The 17,032-nt window shown below is 33.5% G+C and overlaps 2 protein-coding genes across 2 annotated transcripts in view; one reads left to right on the top strand and one right to left on the bottom strand.

Moving 5' to 3' along the window:
- Positions 1 to 4,367: 4,367 nt before the first annotated feature.
- On the bottom strand, positions 4,368 to 12,840 carry LOC138327756 (steroid receptor RNA activator 1-like). The gene is given in 7 exon segments (XM_069274098.1): positions 4,368 to 6,388; positions 6,823 to 6,893; positions 7,300 to 7,408; positions 9,315 to 9,332; positions 9,334 to 9,626; positions 9,932 to 10,084; positions 12,781 to 12,840. Coding segments are annotated over 7 exon segments (900 nt in total). The 5' UTR covers positions 12,800 to 12,840; the 3' UTR covers positions 4,368 to 6,151.
- Positions 12,841 to 13,157: 317 nt separating this feature from the next.
- Positions 13,158 to 17,032, top strand: part of LOC138327754 (stromal interaction molecule homolog) — an 84,733-nt gene continuing 80,858 nt past the window's right edge. The window contains 1 exon segment of the mRNA XM_069274097.1: positions 13,158 to 13,429. Coding sequence (XP_069130198.1) covers positions 13,312 to 13,429 — 118 coding nt within the window. The 5' untranslated portion in view covers positions 13,158 to 13,311.

The raw sequence follows: 17,032 nt of genomic DNA, 5'->3' as shown, positions 1-17,032 counted from the left end.
TAAATCTGCTGTTACTTGCTGTTAGATTTGCGGAATATACTCCCCCTATATTTTTCATTCCTTGTTCATTTATGTCGCGTTATTACCTAAAATTATTTAAATTAGTATACTGTTAATTTTAAAAAGAATATTCTTTTAAAGGAAAAAATGTGTGATTATCGGCAACACAGTAATTGAAAACATAAATCATATCATGTAATCTCAGTCGACAAAACTACGACGGGTCTATCTCTATTCGGATATTCTCTGCACTTTTCATATCAAATGTTCTATATGTAGGAGGTTCTACAGGTAATTGGATAATACCCGAGAACATTTGAGTAGCGAATGCGTGTCGACTGTTCACGGGTTTTGTGTGGCCTGGATTGAAAATCGATCACGGAAGTGAAGAAACGTGGACAGCAGTATTTGAATAATGTTTTAATTCTGAGAGCTTAATGTCTTGTTTCTTGGATATGTTATTTTCAAGAGATGAGTATGGTGACGCGAACTGTTTTCTCCCTGTTTGCTTGTGTTGTGACAATCGCTGTTCTTTCTCCCTTTTATTGTCATGTCGTGAAAACAGCATCGCCGGAACATAAACCAACAGGTCTGTATATCTTTATGCTATTCTTTCACTGCAATGTGGATATTTTTTTATTAGTGGATCTTGAATTTTCAGAAGAAAGTAGCATAGCATCTGGGGATTATTTATCTGCGGTGGTCCTTTGATGTCGAGACAGACGTGGCCCCCGGCTGTCAAACATACTGGATCTGTTTGAGGAATAGTCGGGGCAACTTTCCCTTTAGCTCCAGGCGACTCATTGGTTTATAATAACGATAAGAACCTTATACATTATCTTTATCTATAATCGTTACAATCGATCACAACTGGCTCGCGACCCGTCTTGCTATGTACTCAGTCTAGGTTGTGTACAATACACAAAGTTTTTTTAACCACATGCACTTATCAGCTGCTGAATGTCATCATTTTAACATCTAGGCTACAGTTTAGTAATAAAGACTTACGAGTAGACAAAAGAATTTAAGGTCTACTCTAGTTTCCTTTCATCCACAATCCTTGATGTGCATTGTTTTCATTAAATACATAGCTTTTTAAAAAAAAGTTTTTAGAAGTTTAAACAAATCAATAGACTGATAGAGAGTAACACATTTTGAAAAGTTAAATGGCACACTGCACCTGGATAGGATGAGATGTTGATAAAGCTGTAAGCTTTAAAGTATATTTAATTTTACCATGTATGCATGGTATTTTGGCAAATAGATCTGTCATGGAATCTTCACAAATAATTGTCATGGTGAGGGTATTTACTATTACTGGTATGATATTGCATGGTCTTAGAATATGGAGGTTATAATTGCCTATGGTTGTTCATGTGTGACGCCTGTTGAACAGCTGATCTTTACTGACAAATACAAAACATGTATACATTACTAACAAATTCATGCATCCCCTTGAGATATCTCAGAACTGTGGTATATTTTTTATACAAATTGTACATGGCCTATTGGGGTATTACTTACATGTAATACATGTTTAATTCAGGTGTAAACAGGTATGATAAATTGGTTTTGTCCAACTTTAGCATCTGTTCATAATCACAGAACAGATATGTCAACTCACAGTAAATGACCTGTATCATATATGTGTGCTAGTCGTTATTGATCAATTATATATGCAATGCATGTAGACAAATAGCTGTTATGTTGTGAAATTGGCTCCGGATATAAATTAGTTATATATTACAACTATATATACAACAACACACTGACAACTCAATGACAAGTTCCATCCATTCTCCAAACCACCTGTTCCAGACATCTGCAAGCAGTCATAAATCAGCTGTCCTGAAATTTCACATTATTTGCCTGAGGAATATAAGTTTCTGGTCTCTTTGAGTCTTTGTATATGTTTCATCAAACCATAATCTAAGACTTTGTATTGAAATATCACCATCATCATTATTTATCCCCATACATCTCTTCCCCCCCCCCTCCCAAGTTTGAATCAAATGCCATGCACATTGGGTCACTGTAGGCTAGCGATTTTCTTCAGATACTCTGATCACGACTTTTCTCCTCCTCCTAAAATTTACTTGTCCTAAATGTGCTTGCTGTCAATAAGATTTAATTAATCAAAATCACAAATTTAATCTGTAAGATAAATGATTAATAATTCCAGTCCTCTAGATGTCCAAGGAAGGTTGTTATAACGATATGTTATTGTAATACATATAAAGTACTTATTGACAGCTATAGGTATTACTTTAAACTAATTGTGTTACAAATGCTTAAAAATTATTTTTTAACATCTACTGGTAAGTGACACAATGAAGTTTAATGATTGTTAATTTAAATCGTCATGAAGTGTACCTTGTTATATATGCATTTAGATGTTAACATGTATTTGCTAATTCTCTAATTAGTGTCAACGAAAGATCTAGTAATTTGATTATTTACAAACCCTGTTAACAACAATCAGTTAAGAAACGATTGAAATGACAGAGGCCTAAGGGGATAACCTCAGGAAATACCTGCTCACAGTACTTAATTCTAAGCAGTACATTTAAATTGAATACCTGGTATAAATTAATGCTTGACCCTAGAGTACTGCATTATAGATCTGACTGATAATTAGTGGAACTAATATATTTTGAATGGTTCCATCAATTCCACTTCATAGGATGTTTTAATTGCGTCAACTCCCTGTCGATGTCTCGTAAAAGAACTATTGATTACATTAATTAGTTATTTCTGATAAGTTTGCAAGAAAGATGGGATTGCTAAAAAGTTTTTGCTTAATAACCTTTATTTGTAAAGCATGTAGGTCATATCTGTTTCATTTAACAGATGTAGATGTGCCTTCTATACACATTACATATATATGACTTGCATTACAGCAAATGAGTTGCAAACCAAAAGCTGGTACATTGAAAATTTTCAATAACCACTAAAAATTGTGTATGTACTATATATTGGTGGTATAGTGAATAAACTATTCATCTTTCACCTGATCATGAGTTCACCTTAGAAAGCAGTCTTGGATTCGATCCTCCACGACAGCATGGACTTGATAAAAACCTGTTCGATATTAATTATATGGGTTTTCTCTGGACACACTCCAGTTTCTTCCCTCTCTAGATGGGGGTCTTACTCGATCTTGTACCTTACATCTAGATCTGGTTACCGGTATGTTACTTGTTTCACATTTGATGTTAAATGAATAAAATTCATAGTATGTATACATTATTGCATTTCGTCTTGAACTGTGATATAAATTGAATTCAGATTTTGCTGTGTTATAACACTGCTATTAACACAGCTACACATTTGCACTAATATGATGAACTCTGAATGCACTGAAAGTATACAAGAAGTAATTTATATATCAAAGGGAAATGTAACAATAGAATATAAATAAGAAAATCATCATTTCAACAGTTTTTTTTAAAAAAACAAAGAAGTGATATTAAGCATGTAAAAAGTTGTGAAGTTATCTTGTAATTTGCATGATTTCTTTGAATATTGATGCTGTTCACAGAAACAATGTGGGAGGCAGGAAAATGTATTCCAAAGTTTTCTTTTATCTGCGGTTCAGTTTTGTCTGAGTAGGGCCTATACTACTTCCATCACGATCTGTAGTACAGTTATGTATCATACATACCATTTATTAGCGAAGCAAGCCTTCTATTACAAAAATATTTATTTTGATGTTATACCATAAAGTCAATACTGTACATAGTAAGTTGGAATCGGCAATCATTTTGAGGTGTATAGAATTGTGATTTATCAGTTCGTATACTCATTATGGTATATCTCGTTAAGTAATATTTTTCACTACATTGGAATTAGTTTGTCTGCGGTTATCGAAGGTGTATTATAGGTTATATTATGAAATATGGAATTAAATCTGGATTAGTTTCATATTGTTGAACCACTAGATCATATGACCCCATCTAATTGATTACATGCTCACACCGTATAATAATAAAATAAAGCTTCTAGTACATAGTTCTTATACCACTGATAATGTAAAGTTGATATGATAAATGAGCTATATCAATATTTTACTCTATGTGATTTTCCATAACAATATCAACCCCACAGTAGGACTCCAAATTATACATATATTTATAAATGAACTTATCTAAAGTATCAAAATTGATTACCTTAGATCTATTACTTTTACCCCACTTTAAAAGATGGACTAACCTATTTCAAATAAATCTATCGAGCCCTTCTAGTATATGATGAAGACTTATTTAAACCAACATAACAATAAGGTAGTAATCTTATTACCTTGTACATGTTCAACAATTCCTCAGTGCAATTGCATACTGATATAGCCCTACAGAAAGAAAAATACATGTTTCAAATAGAAAACTCATTGGTAACAAAAAACTCAATCTGGCCACCAGACCGTAAGTTTTTCAATTGAATTTTGTTATAAGATTGTCTGCTCCTTGAAACTATGGCTAGAAATAGACATATCAAGAGACAAATATATTCCAAGAAAAACTTCTTAATTTATTGACATTTTTAATATTCTAGAGACTGGTAGCCAGTATATAGAGAACCATTTCATAATAAACTTGACTAAAACTGAGTGTAAATAAAATGATCTCCCATACCTGATGTTACTCCCTTGAGGTAGTGTAAAGCCCCGTGTTCTCTATTTGCATATTGCAGTTATCTTCCCTTGCTGTTAAGTATTGATTTTGACGTCATGTATTTGCAAGCGTAATGTCATAATCTTTGGAAAAACAACATGAATTATGCTCACAAAATAATGATGTCATAATGGATACCTATCCGCAAGGGAGCTAACTCTGTAATTTTCAGGTTAATAAGTTTAACAGGTAAAGCAGGTTTGGTTTTATTTGCCTTACCGACTATTAACAGAAAGGATAAATAATGAAGGATTTAAAACAATTTATGGATGTTGGAAGAAAACATGATCAGACGGAAAAACCCATACAAAATGCTTCCTGGAAACTTCCCTACAAGTGTTTTGAGTTTACGACCTTTAGGTTGTAGGGCTTGTGATAAACGTTTCCATTTAGTCACCCATACCAAATAAAGCAGGTACCAAAGCTTTGAACACTCATTATCACATACCCATTAAATATATAACATATTTTGAGCTATTTGCTTCAAAAACATTTGATGATACTGTCATGGAAAGCATGTAGTAAGTTATGAATGACCTCATTAAAAACAATGAAGAAAGACATAGAGAGGTATTATTCTTTGTCAATAGCGCCGTTTACTTGGTACTAGATATGTGACTTTAAAAGTTTACAGCAGAAAATACCACCCTGAAAATATTTCAAGAAGTATTGATACATATAACAGATTTTTCTAATAAACTTGCATAGTTTAAATTCATAGTGACTCACATATGTTTCATATAATAATCGAAGTTTAGTAAACTAGGAAATAACGCTTAAACAAAAGAATCAAAATGAGCACATAATCAACATGTGACAAAAACAGGACACTGCTTTTGTGAATCAATATTCAACACGCTGAAAATGTTCATTCAACATGTTCCTCATGTTATGGTTTGACCATAGACTTCCAACAAACAGTATTTGTAAAAGCGAGGTTAAAACATAGATTCAGTAGAATAATGTTATTTTCATTTTCCATGCAAGGATACTTCATACAATCATAGTTTTTCTCCAGAAAAAAAGGATAGCAAAAATGCTGTTTAATCCTCTACTTAAACATAATTTAGAAATGTTAAGAAATGTATTTGTGAGCTACATTGTAACATATTATTAATAGATATTACATGGGCTACAAAATGAAGCACAAAAGTTTAAATGTGTATATATATATGCACTACCCGGAAGTCAGTTAATATATTTATAACTAAAATATCACATTTTGCTGCTCAAAATAAGCTGTTTTGCTATATCACATCTTGACATTTTCTAATGGCAGACTAAAAATACATACATGTTGTTTAAACAAGATGATTTGCAAATTCTGTTAATTTTATATTAAAACGAACAATGCAAGACCAATGTAAACTGCAAGATGAACTTTCAAGTTCTATCTATCTAAATTCTTTAAAATTTCAGGGGAACACATTTCAGATATTTGTGAGGATGATGATAAAAAGTTGGTATCAAGTAGGACTGAATCAGCCGTCGACAGATGATCCGGTCGTGTCCTCACTACAGGAAGCCGTACAATCGTCCTGTGTTATCACAGCACTGGAGGATATGGTAGGATCAGACATATCTATTAAGTTAGCAGCAGTAGGATCTACTTCAGAATCTTTATCATCAGCCTTTTCTACCACAGAACTTTCCATCTCTTTCTTCATTTCTCTATTTTCATGAATGATTCTTTTGACAGCAACCAGCCATTGACCAACCTAAAACAAGGGTGGTAATTCAATATATCTTGTACATTTTACTCTAGTTTCATTCCATTACAAATTAAGTCACAATCTGGAAATTACAAAATAGATTTACAAAACATTTCATTTCTTCAGAAAGTAATTACCCTGAATACTGTAACAATCAAATTTTAGCACCTAATAGATTTTAAAATAACTGGTGAATAATATCAACAACATATAGAAAATGTAATAAACTCAATCACAGTTTGAAGCCTTGTGCACCAAAATTGCCAGAGTATGATGCTGTAATACATTATCATGTTTACAGAAGACTCCATCATCAGAGACCCGTGTGTAACAAGTGTGTAGTAGTATACAATATGTTATGCCATCAACCATGTGTCTATGACGACGAGAAAACTCCAAAAGATTTGTATTTTTGACCCAATATTATTAAGAATTTTTACCTCGGCAGTGTAGTCAACCATTAAAGAGAGATGGATCTCCCATGCCTTGTCAAAGTCTTTATTTTCTAAAGCTGAAAAACACAAAAGGATTCAAACTGATCAATAAAATCACACCAAAAAAGGTACACAACTTTAAAACCAGATACAGTATTTTTGTTTGTAAGATAAGGAGATACTTATATGCATATGCATAAGGCATCCATATTATTAACTTCAGGATAAAAAGATATCAACTATTTTAAAATAATTAAAGAATTCTTTCTTATGATAAAAATTAGGAATTGGATATGAATACAAATCCTATCTACTTGATATGCAAAAAATAAGATAAAATATTGTGCTAAAAATAAGAAAAATTTGGACTTTAGGCATTCAACTATTTAAAATACAACTTCCAGATCTTAAGAGTGACAGAATTCCAGCAAACCTTGACAGCTTTGGTATGTTGTCTTATCACGATTAAGAGAGATATCATACCTTGGAGTATTTCCCAAACTCTCCGCCTAACATCCTCAGACAGCTTATTATCCTTCCAATTTTCTTTTAGAATCTGTAATTTTCTCTTGATATCTTCAGCTGAACGGCCCTGCAAAATTGATGGAGATAAGAAACAATATACACACAATGATGTACCAATACAGTCGAAACTTGTTATCTCAAGATCGCTTGAGTCGAAATTCCGGTTGAGTCAAATTAATTTTGAAGTCCTGTTTTTTTTCATTCTTTGTGTATGTATTTTAAGATCGGATGACTCGAATTTCGATGACTCGAAAGTCCGGTTGAGTCAAAGTCAATTCGTGGTCCCTAGAACGGATATGCAGTGAAAAAAATAGTCACTATCTCGAATTTAGTTTCAGTCAAAGTTTTAAATAAAAAAAAAAAATCAATTACACAAATATAACATGGATACAAACAATTGAAATTCAGAGGTGGTTTGTCGTAACACGTGATTGGTTTACCTGCACATGTCCCGATCAGTATACGCAGGCCTATGGGAACATACTACAACAATGACTGCTAATTATGAATTGTTTAATAATCTCTCAAGCCTGGCTTCCTAATCAGTATCACTTTACAATTGTGACTTATCTGTACATAGGCACGATGTGCGTTTACACAAATCACACCCAGCACGGCTTGATCGGCGTGGCTGATCATGACCGGAGCGTGTTTGTTTAGGAATCATTAGTAACGAAAGTGTTTTCTAAGGCTTGTATGGAATGTTAAAAGTGCAAAATAATTTAGCAAACCCACAATGTTAAATGTTTAACTAGTCGTTGCATATGTACTAGTATCTTAGTCAAACAATGTATTTCTTCGTTGGTATAGAAATCTACTTTCATTTCATTTACCGTAAATTATATTAACCAGTATGAGTGTGAGAGCCAGAAACGGAGAGTTTTGTCTGCTACGGTAGGTGAAAACTTTTGTTTATTTTGCTATGCTATTATTTTGAAATACCATTAAATTCTGAAATAAGAAATATGCTTGTTTTTATTTGTTCAGGCAATATATTCCGTATAAGTTTGATGTATGAACCATTGAAGTCAGTATACCACCGGGAAATCAGGGTGCATGCCTGTTATCGTTACGATCATATTATCGTAATTCAAATTTTTATTTATTTAAAAAAATCCCAAAACATCTAAAAACATATCACTAAAAAGATTTAATACAAACCTTATAAGATGGAAAATCACGATAATATGCAGATCAGGGTAATAGACATGTACCCGGCTGTAATAGTCATAAGATAAGGACCATTTAAAAACCATGTTCTGATCAAATCGTCGTATTATTTTCGTTGGTCCATTGATATCAGAGCTTTATTTTTTTTCCAAGTCAATTGTTATAACTTTCATTCATGAAGTTGTAATATTGATATCATATATACTTAAACAATTTGAAAACTGTCAAACTAAACAGTGTCAGCTATAAGACATTAACAGTAATAAGATGGAGAAATACAGGTTTTCTAGGCAAAAGGTATACAAAGGTAAATAACTCTTGTAGCAATATAGAGTCGCACTTTAACCGCAATGTGGCATAAAATACAAAATATGAAGAGAACATCCATTATTTCAGTGGAAAATTGTAAATTGGAAAAAGGTAATTTAATCATATATATTTTCTTTCTCATTTGATTGATAAGGGGCCTTTAAGTCTGATTTAGGAAAGGAAAATGGTAATAATTGGGGAGAGAATTTCGAGGAATGGACTGTATTTTGGACTTCCGAAATAATTTCCAGTGGTAATTAATGGGGCCAATCATTTACCCCTTAACAAACCATGTTGAAAAAGCTCTGAATATTATATCAAATAAGTTTATGAAAAAAATAAATACAAGTATACCACAATTACATTCTGTTACTTTAAACAAGTACCATATCTACCCACTGATGTCATATTTATGCATTTTTTTTTAAATTCATGCAGTGTAGCAACAGCAGGTGTACAGATTCACTTTAGCTGACCATTAACTTTGAAAATACCTGAAGCCGTGGTAAACACCCTCCCAAATTCATGATCTAGTTTTTCTTGGACTTTCTCAAATAGTTCTTCACTAGAAATGTTTGAGTTTTCAAGACTTTCAGTCCTGTTAGTGCTGTGTACATCCAGCGTTGAGGAGTTGTTTTCAGTTTTTTTTCCTGACGTGTTTGGTGCCATCTGACCCATCATAGGAATCACAAGAGGGACAGGGGTAGATGGAGCTGTGGTCGTTGGAGGCAACACTTGTATTGGGGGAAGAAGTTGTACTGGGGAGATGGGTGGTCCAGTCGCTGCATTCAGAAGAGTTCCTGAACCTAAATCAACAAACAACTCTGGTTTCTTTTTTCATAACAAACTTCAGAATCTCTTTTAGACAAAAAGCAGTAAATTGTGGTTGAAATAATGAATTATAGCTGCATCTGAGAAAAAAGATATCAAAATTTCATGATTTTAATGTTTAAAAAGGCTGGGAAATTTTTCAAAACTTAAAATACCAGCTAAAAATTTGATTTTGTTTTTATGTTTAAAAGATCATTCGGTATTTCATTTTCAAAATATGAATATTTCGAATGACAAATAAGCTAGGTAGCACACATTATGTGGGGTTACATATTCTTACCAACTCCAGGTTGATGTGAAACAGTTGTGTTTACTGCCCCACCTGTGTAAGCTACTCGCTTGTTTAGTTTTGTCCCTCTTGGTGAGGCATTCCCTACTGTTTTTGGGGAATAATTAAACATAGGTGGATCATTCCATCCTCTGTCAGGATTCCCTGTTCAAGGAAAGTAAAACAAATAAAGAATTATTGAAAAATGGATTCAAAATTTACATGAGTGTGAAAGCTCCAATTTTGTGTAAAAATATAATGATTAGATAAGGCCAAGGCAAATATGTGAACATAATACAGCAGTTTCAAGCTCCCAGAACAACGTGGGGGGTAAAGTATGATTTTCCGTCTATTAGTCCCTTGCACCTTCCAGTAATTGTGACTTCATCTTTTGATGCAGTTTTGTGATATCATCATCACTGGAAAATGGGACAAATTGACAGTAAATCATACTATATGGGTAACCTGCGACATTTTGGTGTCTTGAAATTATCGACAATTTGTATTTGAATGATCTAGATAGCGCTATCAGGGAGTTTTTCTAAGATTTTCTGAATTGGTTATAACTAGTTACATTTTATGTGCTTGTAGCTACTGGTTTACTGCCTATGAGACCCCATGTCTACTGATAGGGAATGTCTCCTTACTGATTCAATGCAGGGCTTTTTTTCAACATGATTTTGGCCGATTCTCCATGGCAAAATCTCTCAATATTTCGCAATTCAAGCCTTAAATTTCCCAAAATGAAAGTTTCTTGAAAACAGTCCAAAAATATTGCATGAACTTAGTTGGTTAATTTTTCCGAAATCTTGGTTTTGTCGCAGATTTCCCCAAAGTGAAAGCCACAGGTTCCATTCCCAATGCAGTGAAAAAAAGCCTGCAATGTCAGTGTTCTGACAGCGTAAGAAAGGGGTTCAAATCTGACCGTGCGTTCCATTTGCGGATTCGTACCATTTGTACTAACTTGATGCGGCACAGCCAAATGGAACGAGTTTGGATTTTTCCATGATGGCGGCACCCATATATATGAAAGATATGCTTCGAATATAAAAGCCAAATATTTTCGTTGTTAACAATAAAATTGTTTTCAACAAAGAAATCATTTCGATCAAAAATGAAAAATCTCGAGTCTGCCATCTTGGATCCAAGTGGTACACTTCTGAAAACAAACCACTTGTACCGATACAGATTTGCTGGTACGGCGCGTTCCATTTGAGATACAGCAGATTTGTATTGATACAACTGGTGCAAATCTGCAAATGGAACGCAGGGTATGATAACTAAACCAAGGATTTATCAGTGAGAAGGATTCGTGACAGTCTCTTTACATCACTAAACACCATGCGAGACACCTATGAACCGGGAATAAAAACCATTTTTCTCAACAAATACTTGTCTTATCGAGTAAAACGAAACACCAATGTAAAGTTTATTAATTTTGCAACGTTTATAACAAGTTTGCTTTAAGAACGGAATATTTGGAGGATATGTTTGCGTTAAAAAAATACGACAGCTCATGAAATGTACGACAGTAACCCTCTCACACGCAAGCTACATCAATCAAAGTAGATTTTAGTATACGACATGCCTGTGTACTTTTTCTGAACTTTTTCTGTACTTTTTTAGTACTGTAGATGCATATGTTTACCCACAGGCGTCTGCTTCTGGTTTGATAAAAATATAATAACCTACCCCTACTATATGAACAAGGTGAAAGAAACACTCTGATACTTCAACTGTGGAACAGAATTGGAACTCTTCAAGCGAGCAGTTGCAAGAAGCAATCTGATTGGTCAATTAATTTGATTAACCAATCAGATTGCAACTTGCAAAATTGCTTGCGTGAAAGATCAACTTCCATGCCATAGTTGATGAATCGTCTGTTACTTGGATACTTCGCGTCCTGTCTCATATTAAAAAAACGTAACTCCGCAACAAAAAATATGCATATGCAAAAACTGCCAAAAAGAGGATTCTTAATTAAGGTACGTTGATTGAACGAGCGGACACTCAATAATTTCGTCGAATTTGGTCTAATTTCAAAATGAATTGGAGCGTACCCTCAACTTCCGGTTCATGGAGTGTCTCACCTTGTTCATATAGTAGGGGTAGGACATAGTATTTTTCAAAAACCAGATGTAGACGCCTGTGGTCTACCCGAAATAGCACAAAAAAAAAAAGGTACAAAAAAGTACACATGGTTGGTAGACTGTACTTTTTTCCTACTTTTGTAATTTTTTTCCTACTTTTTTTTCTTCTTTATTTGTACTATTTGTACTTTTTTTGTACTTATTTTATATTTAATATGTACCTTTTTTTACTCAATTTGGACTGGGTTGTAACTACGGTTCCAAATTGAGTCACTAAAAGTATACTTTTTGTGTTTTTTTTCCCTTCATTTTTTGTACTTTTTTCGGTATCTATGGGAAAGGCTGCGCCGGCTGATATCAAAGGAAAATCAGTCGTCGCCCAACGTCACGGTCAGTAGGCACCCAAAGTGAAACACAAAAGCTCCTGCCTTGTATTTCCCCGAAACCATATAGATCTTCGTCCTTGACTAAACCAAGTTAAAAATGGCCAAAAATTATTTATTTTTATAGTTAGGGCTTAGCAACCCTTTATTTAAGTGAATCAAAATAACTTAAATTTCGAAAAAAAAAGAGATGTTGAAAGATGACCGACATTTCGCCCAGTCAGTTTTTACAACTCAACACTTGAAATATTGGTTAATTGATTAGGATATTATCTTCGAATTTCACCATAGTTTGTCGGACAATTTTATGGCATACGTATGGTAAACAAAATATGCCAATGGAACTAAATGATTCATCTGTTTACAAAATACCAATGACTAGACTTGCCTGGCCTGGGGGCCGCCATTGCTGAAATTTAACGTGGAACTTTCGACCAATCAAATTCATTAAATCTGCTGTTACTTGCTGTTAGATTTGCGGAATATACTCCCCCTATATTTTTCATTCCTTGTTCATTTATGTCGCGTTATTACCTAAAATTATTTAAATTAGTATACTGTTAATTTTAAAAAGAATATTCCTTTAAAGGAAAAAATGTGTGATTATCGGCAACACAGTAATTGAAAACATAAATCATATCATGTAATCTCAGTCGACAAAACTACGACGGGTCTATCTCTATTCGGATATTCTCTGCACTTTTCATATCAAATGTTCTATATGTAGGAGGTTCTACAGGTAATTGGATAATACCCGAGAACATTTGAGTAGCGAATGCGTGTCGACTGTTCACGGGTTTTGTGTGGCCTGGATTGAAAATCGATCACGGAAGTGAAGAAACGTGGACAGCAGTATTTGAATAATGTTTTAATTCTGAGAGCTTAATGTCTTGTTTCTTGGATATGTTATTTTCAAGAGATGAGTATGGTGACGCGAACTGTTTTCTCCCTGTTTGCTTGTGTTGTGACAATCGCTGTTCTTTCTCCCTTTTATTGTCATGTCGTGAAAACAGCATCGCCGGAACATAAACCAACAGGTCTGTATATCTTTATGCTATTCTTTCACTGCAATGTGGATATTTTTTTATTAGTGGATCTTGAATTTTCAGAAGAAAGTAGCATAGCATCTGGGGATTATTTATCTGCGGTGGTCCTTTGATGTCGAGACAGACGTGGCCCCCGGCTGTCAAACATACTGGATCTGTTTGAGGAATAGTCGGGGCAACTTTCCCTTTAGCTCCAGGCGACTCATTGGTTTATAATAACGATAAGAACCTTATACATTATCTTTATCTATAATCGTTACAATCGATCACAACTGGCTCGCGACCCGTCTTGCTATGTACTCAGTCTAGGTTGTGTACAATACACAAAGTTTTTTTAACCACATGCACTTATCAGCTGCTGAATGTCATCATTTTAACATCTAGGCTACAGTTTAGTAATAAAGACTTACGAGTAGACAAAAGAATTTAGGTCTACTCTAGTTTCCTTTCATCCACAATCCTTGATGTGCATTGTTTTCATTAAATACATAGCTTTTTAAAAAAAAGTTTTTAGAAGTTTAAACAAATCAATAGACTGATAGAGAGTAACACATTTTGAAAAGTTAAATGGCACACTGCACCTGGATAGGATGAGATGTTGATAAAGCTGTAAGCTTTAAAGTATATTTAATTTTACCATGTATGCATGGTATTTTGGCAAATAGATCTGTCATGGAATCTTCACAAATAATTGTCATGGTGAGGGTATTTACTATTACTGGTATGATATTGCATGGTCTTAGAATATGGAGGTTATAATTGCCTATGGTTGTTCATGTGTGACGCCTGTTGAACAGCTGATCTTTACTGACAAATACAAAACATGTATACATTACTAACAAATTCATGCATCCCCTTGAGATATCTCAGAACTGTGGTATATTTTTTATACAAATTGTACATGGCCTATTGGGGTATTACTTACATGTAATACATGTTTAATTCAGGTGTAAACAGGTATGATAAATTGGTTTTGTCCAACTTTAGCATCTGTTCATAATCACAGAACAGATATGTCAACTCACAGTAAATGACCTGTATCATATATGTGTGCTAGTCGTTATTGATCAATTATATATGCAATGCATGTAGACAAATAGCTGTTATGTTGTGAAATTGGCTCCGGATATAAATTAGTTATATATTACAACTATATATACAACAACACACTGACAACTCAATGACAAGTTCCATCCATTCTCCAAACCACCTGTTCCAGACATCTGCAAGCAGTCATAAATCAGCTGTCCTGAAATTTCACATTATTTGCCTGAGGAATATAAGTTTCTGGTCTCTTTGAGTCTTTGTATATGTTTCATCAAACCATAATCTAAGACTTTGTATTGAAATATCACCATCATCATTATTTATCCCCATACATCTCTTCCCCCCCCCCTCCCAAGTTTGAATCAAATGCCATGCACATTGGGTCACTGTAGGCTAGCGATTTTCTTCAGATACTCTGATCACGACTTTTCTCCTCCTCCTAAAATTTACTTGTCCTAAATGTGCTTGCTGTCAATAAGATTTAATTAATCAAAATCACAAATTTAATCTGTAAGATAAATGATTAATAACTCCAGTCCTCTAGATGTCCAAGGAAGGTGTTATAACGATATGTTATTGTAATACATATAAAGTACTTATTGACAGCTCTAGGTATTACTTTAAACTAATTGTGTTACAAATGCTTAAAAATTCTACTGGTAAGTGACACAATGAAGTTTAATGATTGTTGATTTAAATCGTCATGAAGTGTACCTTGTTACATATGCATTTAGATGTTAACATGTATTTGCTAATTCTATAATTATAGTGTCAACGAAAGATCTAGTAATTTGATTATTTACAAACCCTGTTAACAACAATCAGTTAAGAAACGATTGAAATGACAGAGGCCTAAGGGGATAACCTCAGGAAATACCTGCTCACAGTACTTAATTCTAAGCAGTACATTTAAATTAAATACCTGGTATAAATTAATGCTTGACCCTAGAGTACTGCATTATAGATCTGACTGATAATTAGTGGAACTAATATATTTTGAATGGTTCCATCAATTCCACTTCATAGGATGTTTTAATTGCGTCAACTCCCTGTCGATGTCTCGTAAAAGAACTATTGATTACATTAATTAGTTATTTCTGATAAGTTTGCAAGAAAGATGGGATTGCTAAAAAGTTTTTGCTTCATAACCTTTATTTGTAAAGCATGTAGGTCATATCTGTTTCATTTAACAGATGTAGATGTGCCTTCTATACACATTACATATATACGACTTGCATTACAGCAAATGAGTTGCAAACCAAAAGCTGGTACATTGAAAATTTTCAATAACCACTCAAAATTGTGTATGTATATATTGGTGGTATAGTGAATGAACTATTCATCTTTCACCTGAGTTCAGCTTAGAAAGCAGTCTTGGATTCGATCCTCCACAACAGCACGGACTTGATAAAAACCTGTCCGATATTAATTATATGGGTTTTCTCTGGACACTCCAGTTTCTTCCCTCTCTAGATGGGGGTCTTACTCGATCTTGTACCTTACATCTAGATCTGGTTACCGGTATGTAACTTGTTTCACATTTGATGTTAAATGAATAAAATTCATAGTATGTATACATTATTGCATTTCGTCTTGAACTGTGATATAACATTGAATTCAGATTTTGCTGTGTATAACACTGCTATTAACACAGCTACACATTTGCACTAATATGATGAACTCTGAATGCACTGAAAGTATACAAGAAGTAATTTATATATCAAAGGGAAATGTAACAATAGAATATAAATAAGAAAATCATCATTTCAACAGGTTTTTTTAACAAACAAAGAAGTGATATTAAGCATGAAAAAAGTTGTGAAGTTATCTTGTAATTTGCATGATTTCTTTGAATTGATGCTGTTCACAGAAACAATGTGGGAGGCAGGAAAATGTATTCCAAAGTTTTCTTTTATCTGCAGTTCAGTTTTGTCTGAGTAGGGCCTATACTACTTCCATCACGAGCTGTAGTACAGTTATGTATCATTACAGCCACACATACCATTTATTAGCGAAGCAAGCCTTCTATTACAAAAATATTTATTTTGATGTTATACCATAAAGTCAATACTGTACATAGTAAGTTGGAATCGGCAATCATTTTGAGGTGTATAGAATTGTGATTTATCAGTTCGTATACTCATTATGGTATATCTCGTTAAGTAATTTTTTTCACTACATTGGAATTAGTTTGTCTGCGGTTATCGAAGGTGTATTATAGGTTATATTATGAAATATGGAATTAAATCTGGATTAGTTTCATATTGTTGAGTTGAGATCATATGACCCCTAGTAATAATACTAATTGATTACATACTCAACACCGTATAAATTGTTGTAGTTCAGCTTTTATTGATTCATGGTATTATTTGATATAACTGGCCTACCTTATCATATAAATATATATTAATGTTCTGTTAATGTTTATTGACAATATTGATATTGCATAGTCAGCATTTTCTTATATTTTTTTAAATGAACAAATTACATATTGATAGAAAATTAATTCAATTGTTTAAAGATGCTCCTCCGCTGACAAAAGGTAAT

This window comes from Argopecten irradians, chromosome 7, assembly GCF_041381155.1.
Source record: "Argopecten irradians isolate NY chromosome 7, Ai_NY, whole genome shotgun sequence".
Lineage (NCBI taxonomy): Eukaryota > Metazoa > Mollusca > Bivalvia > Pectinida > Pectinidae > Argopecten > Argopecten irradians.
This window is presented reverse-complemented; position numbering and strand designations above follow the sequence as displayed.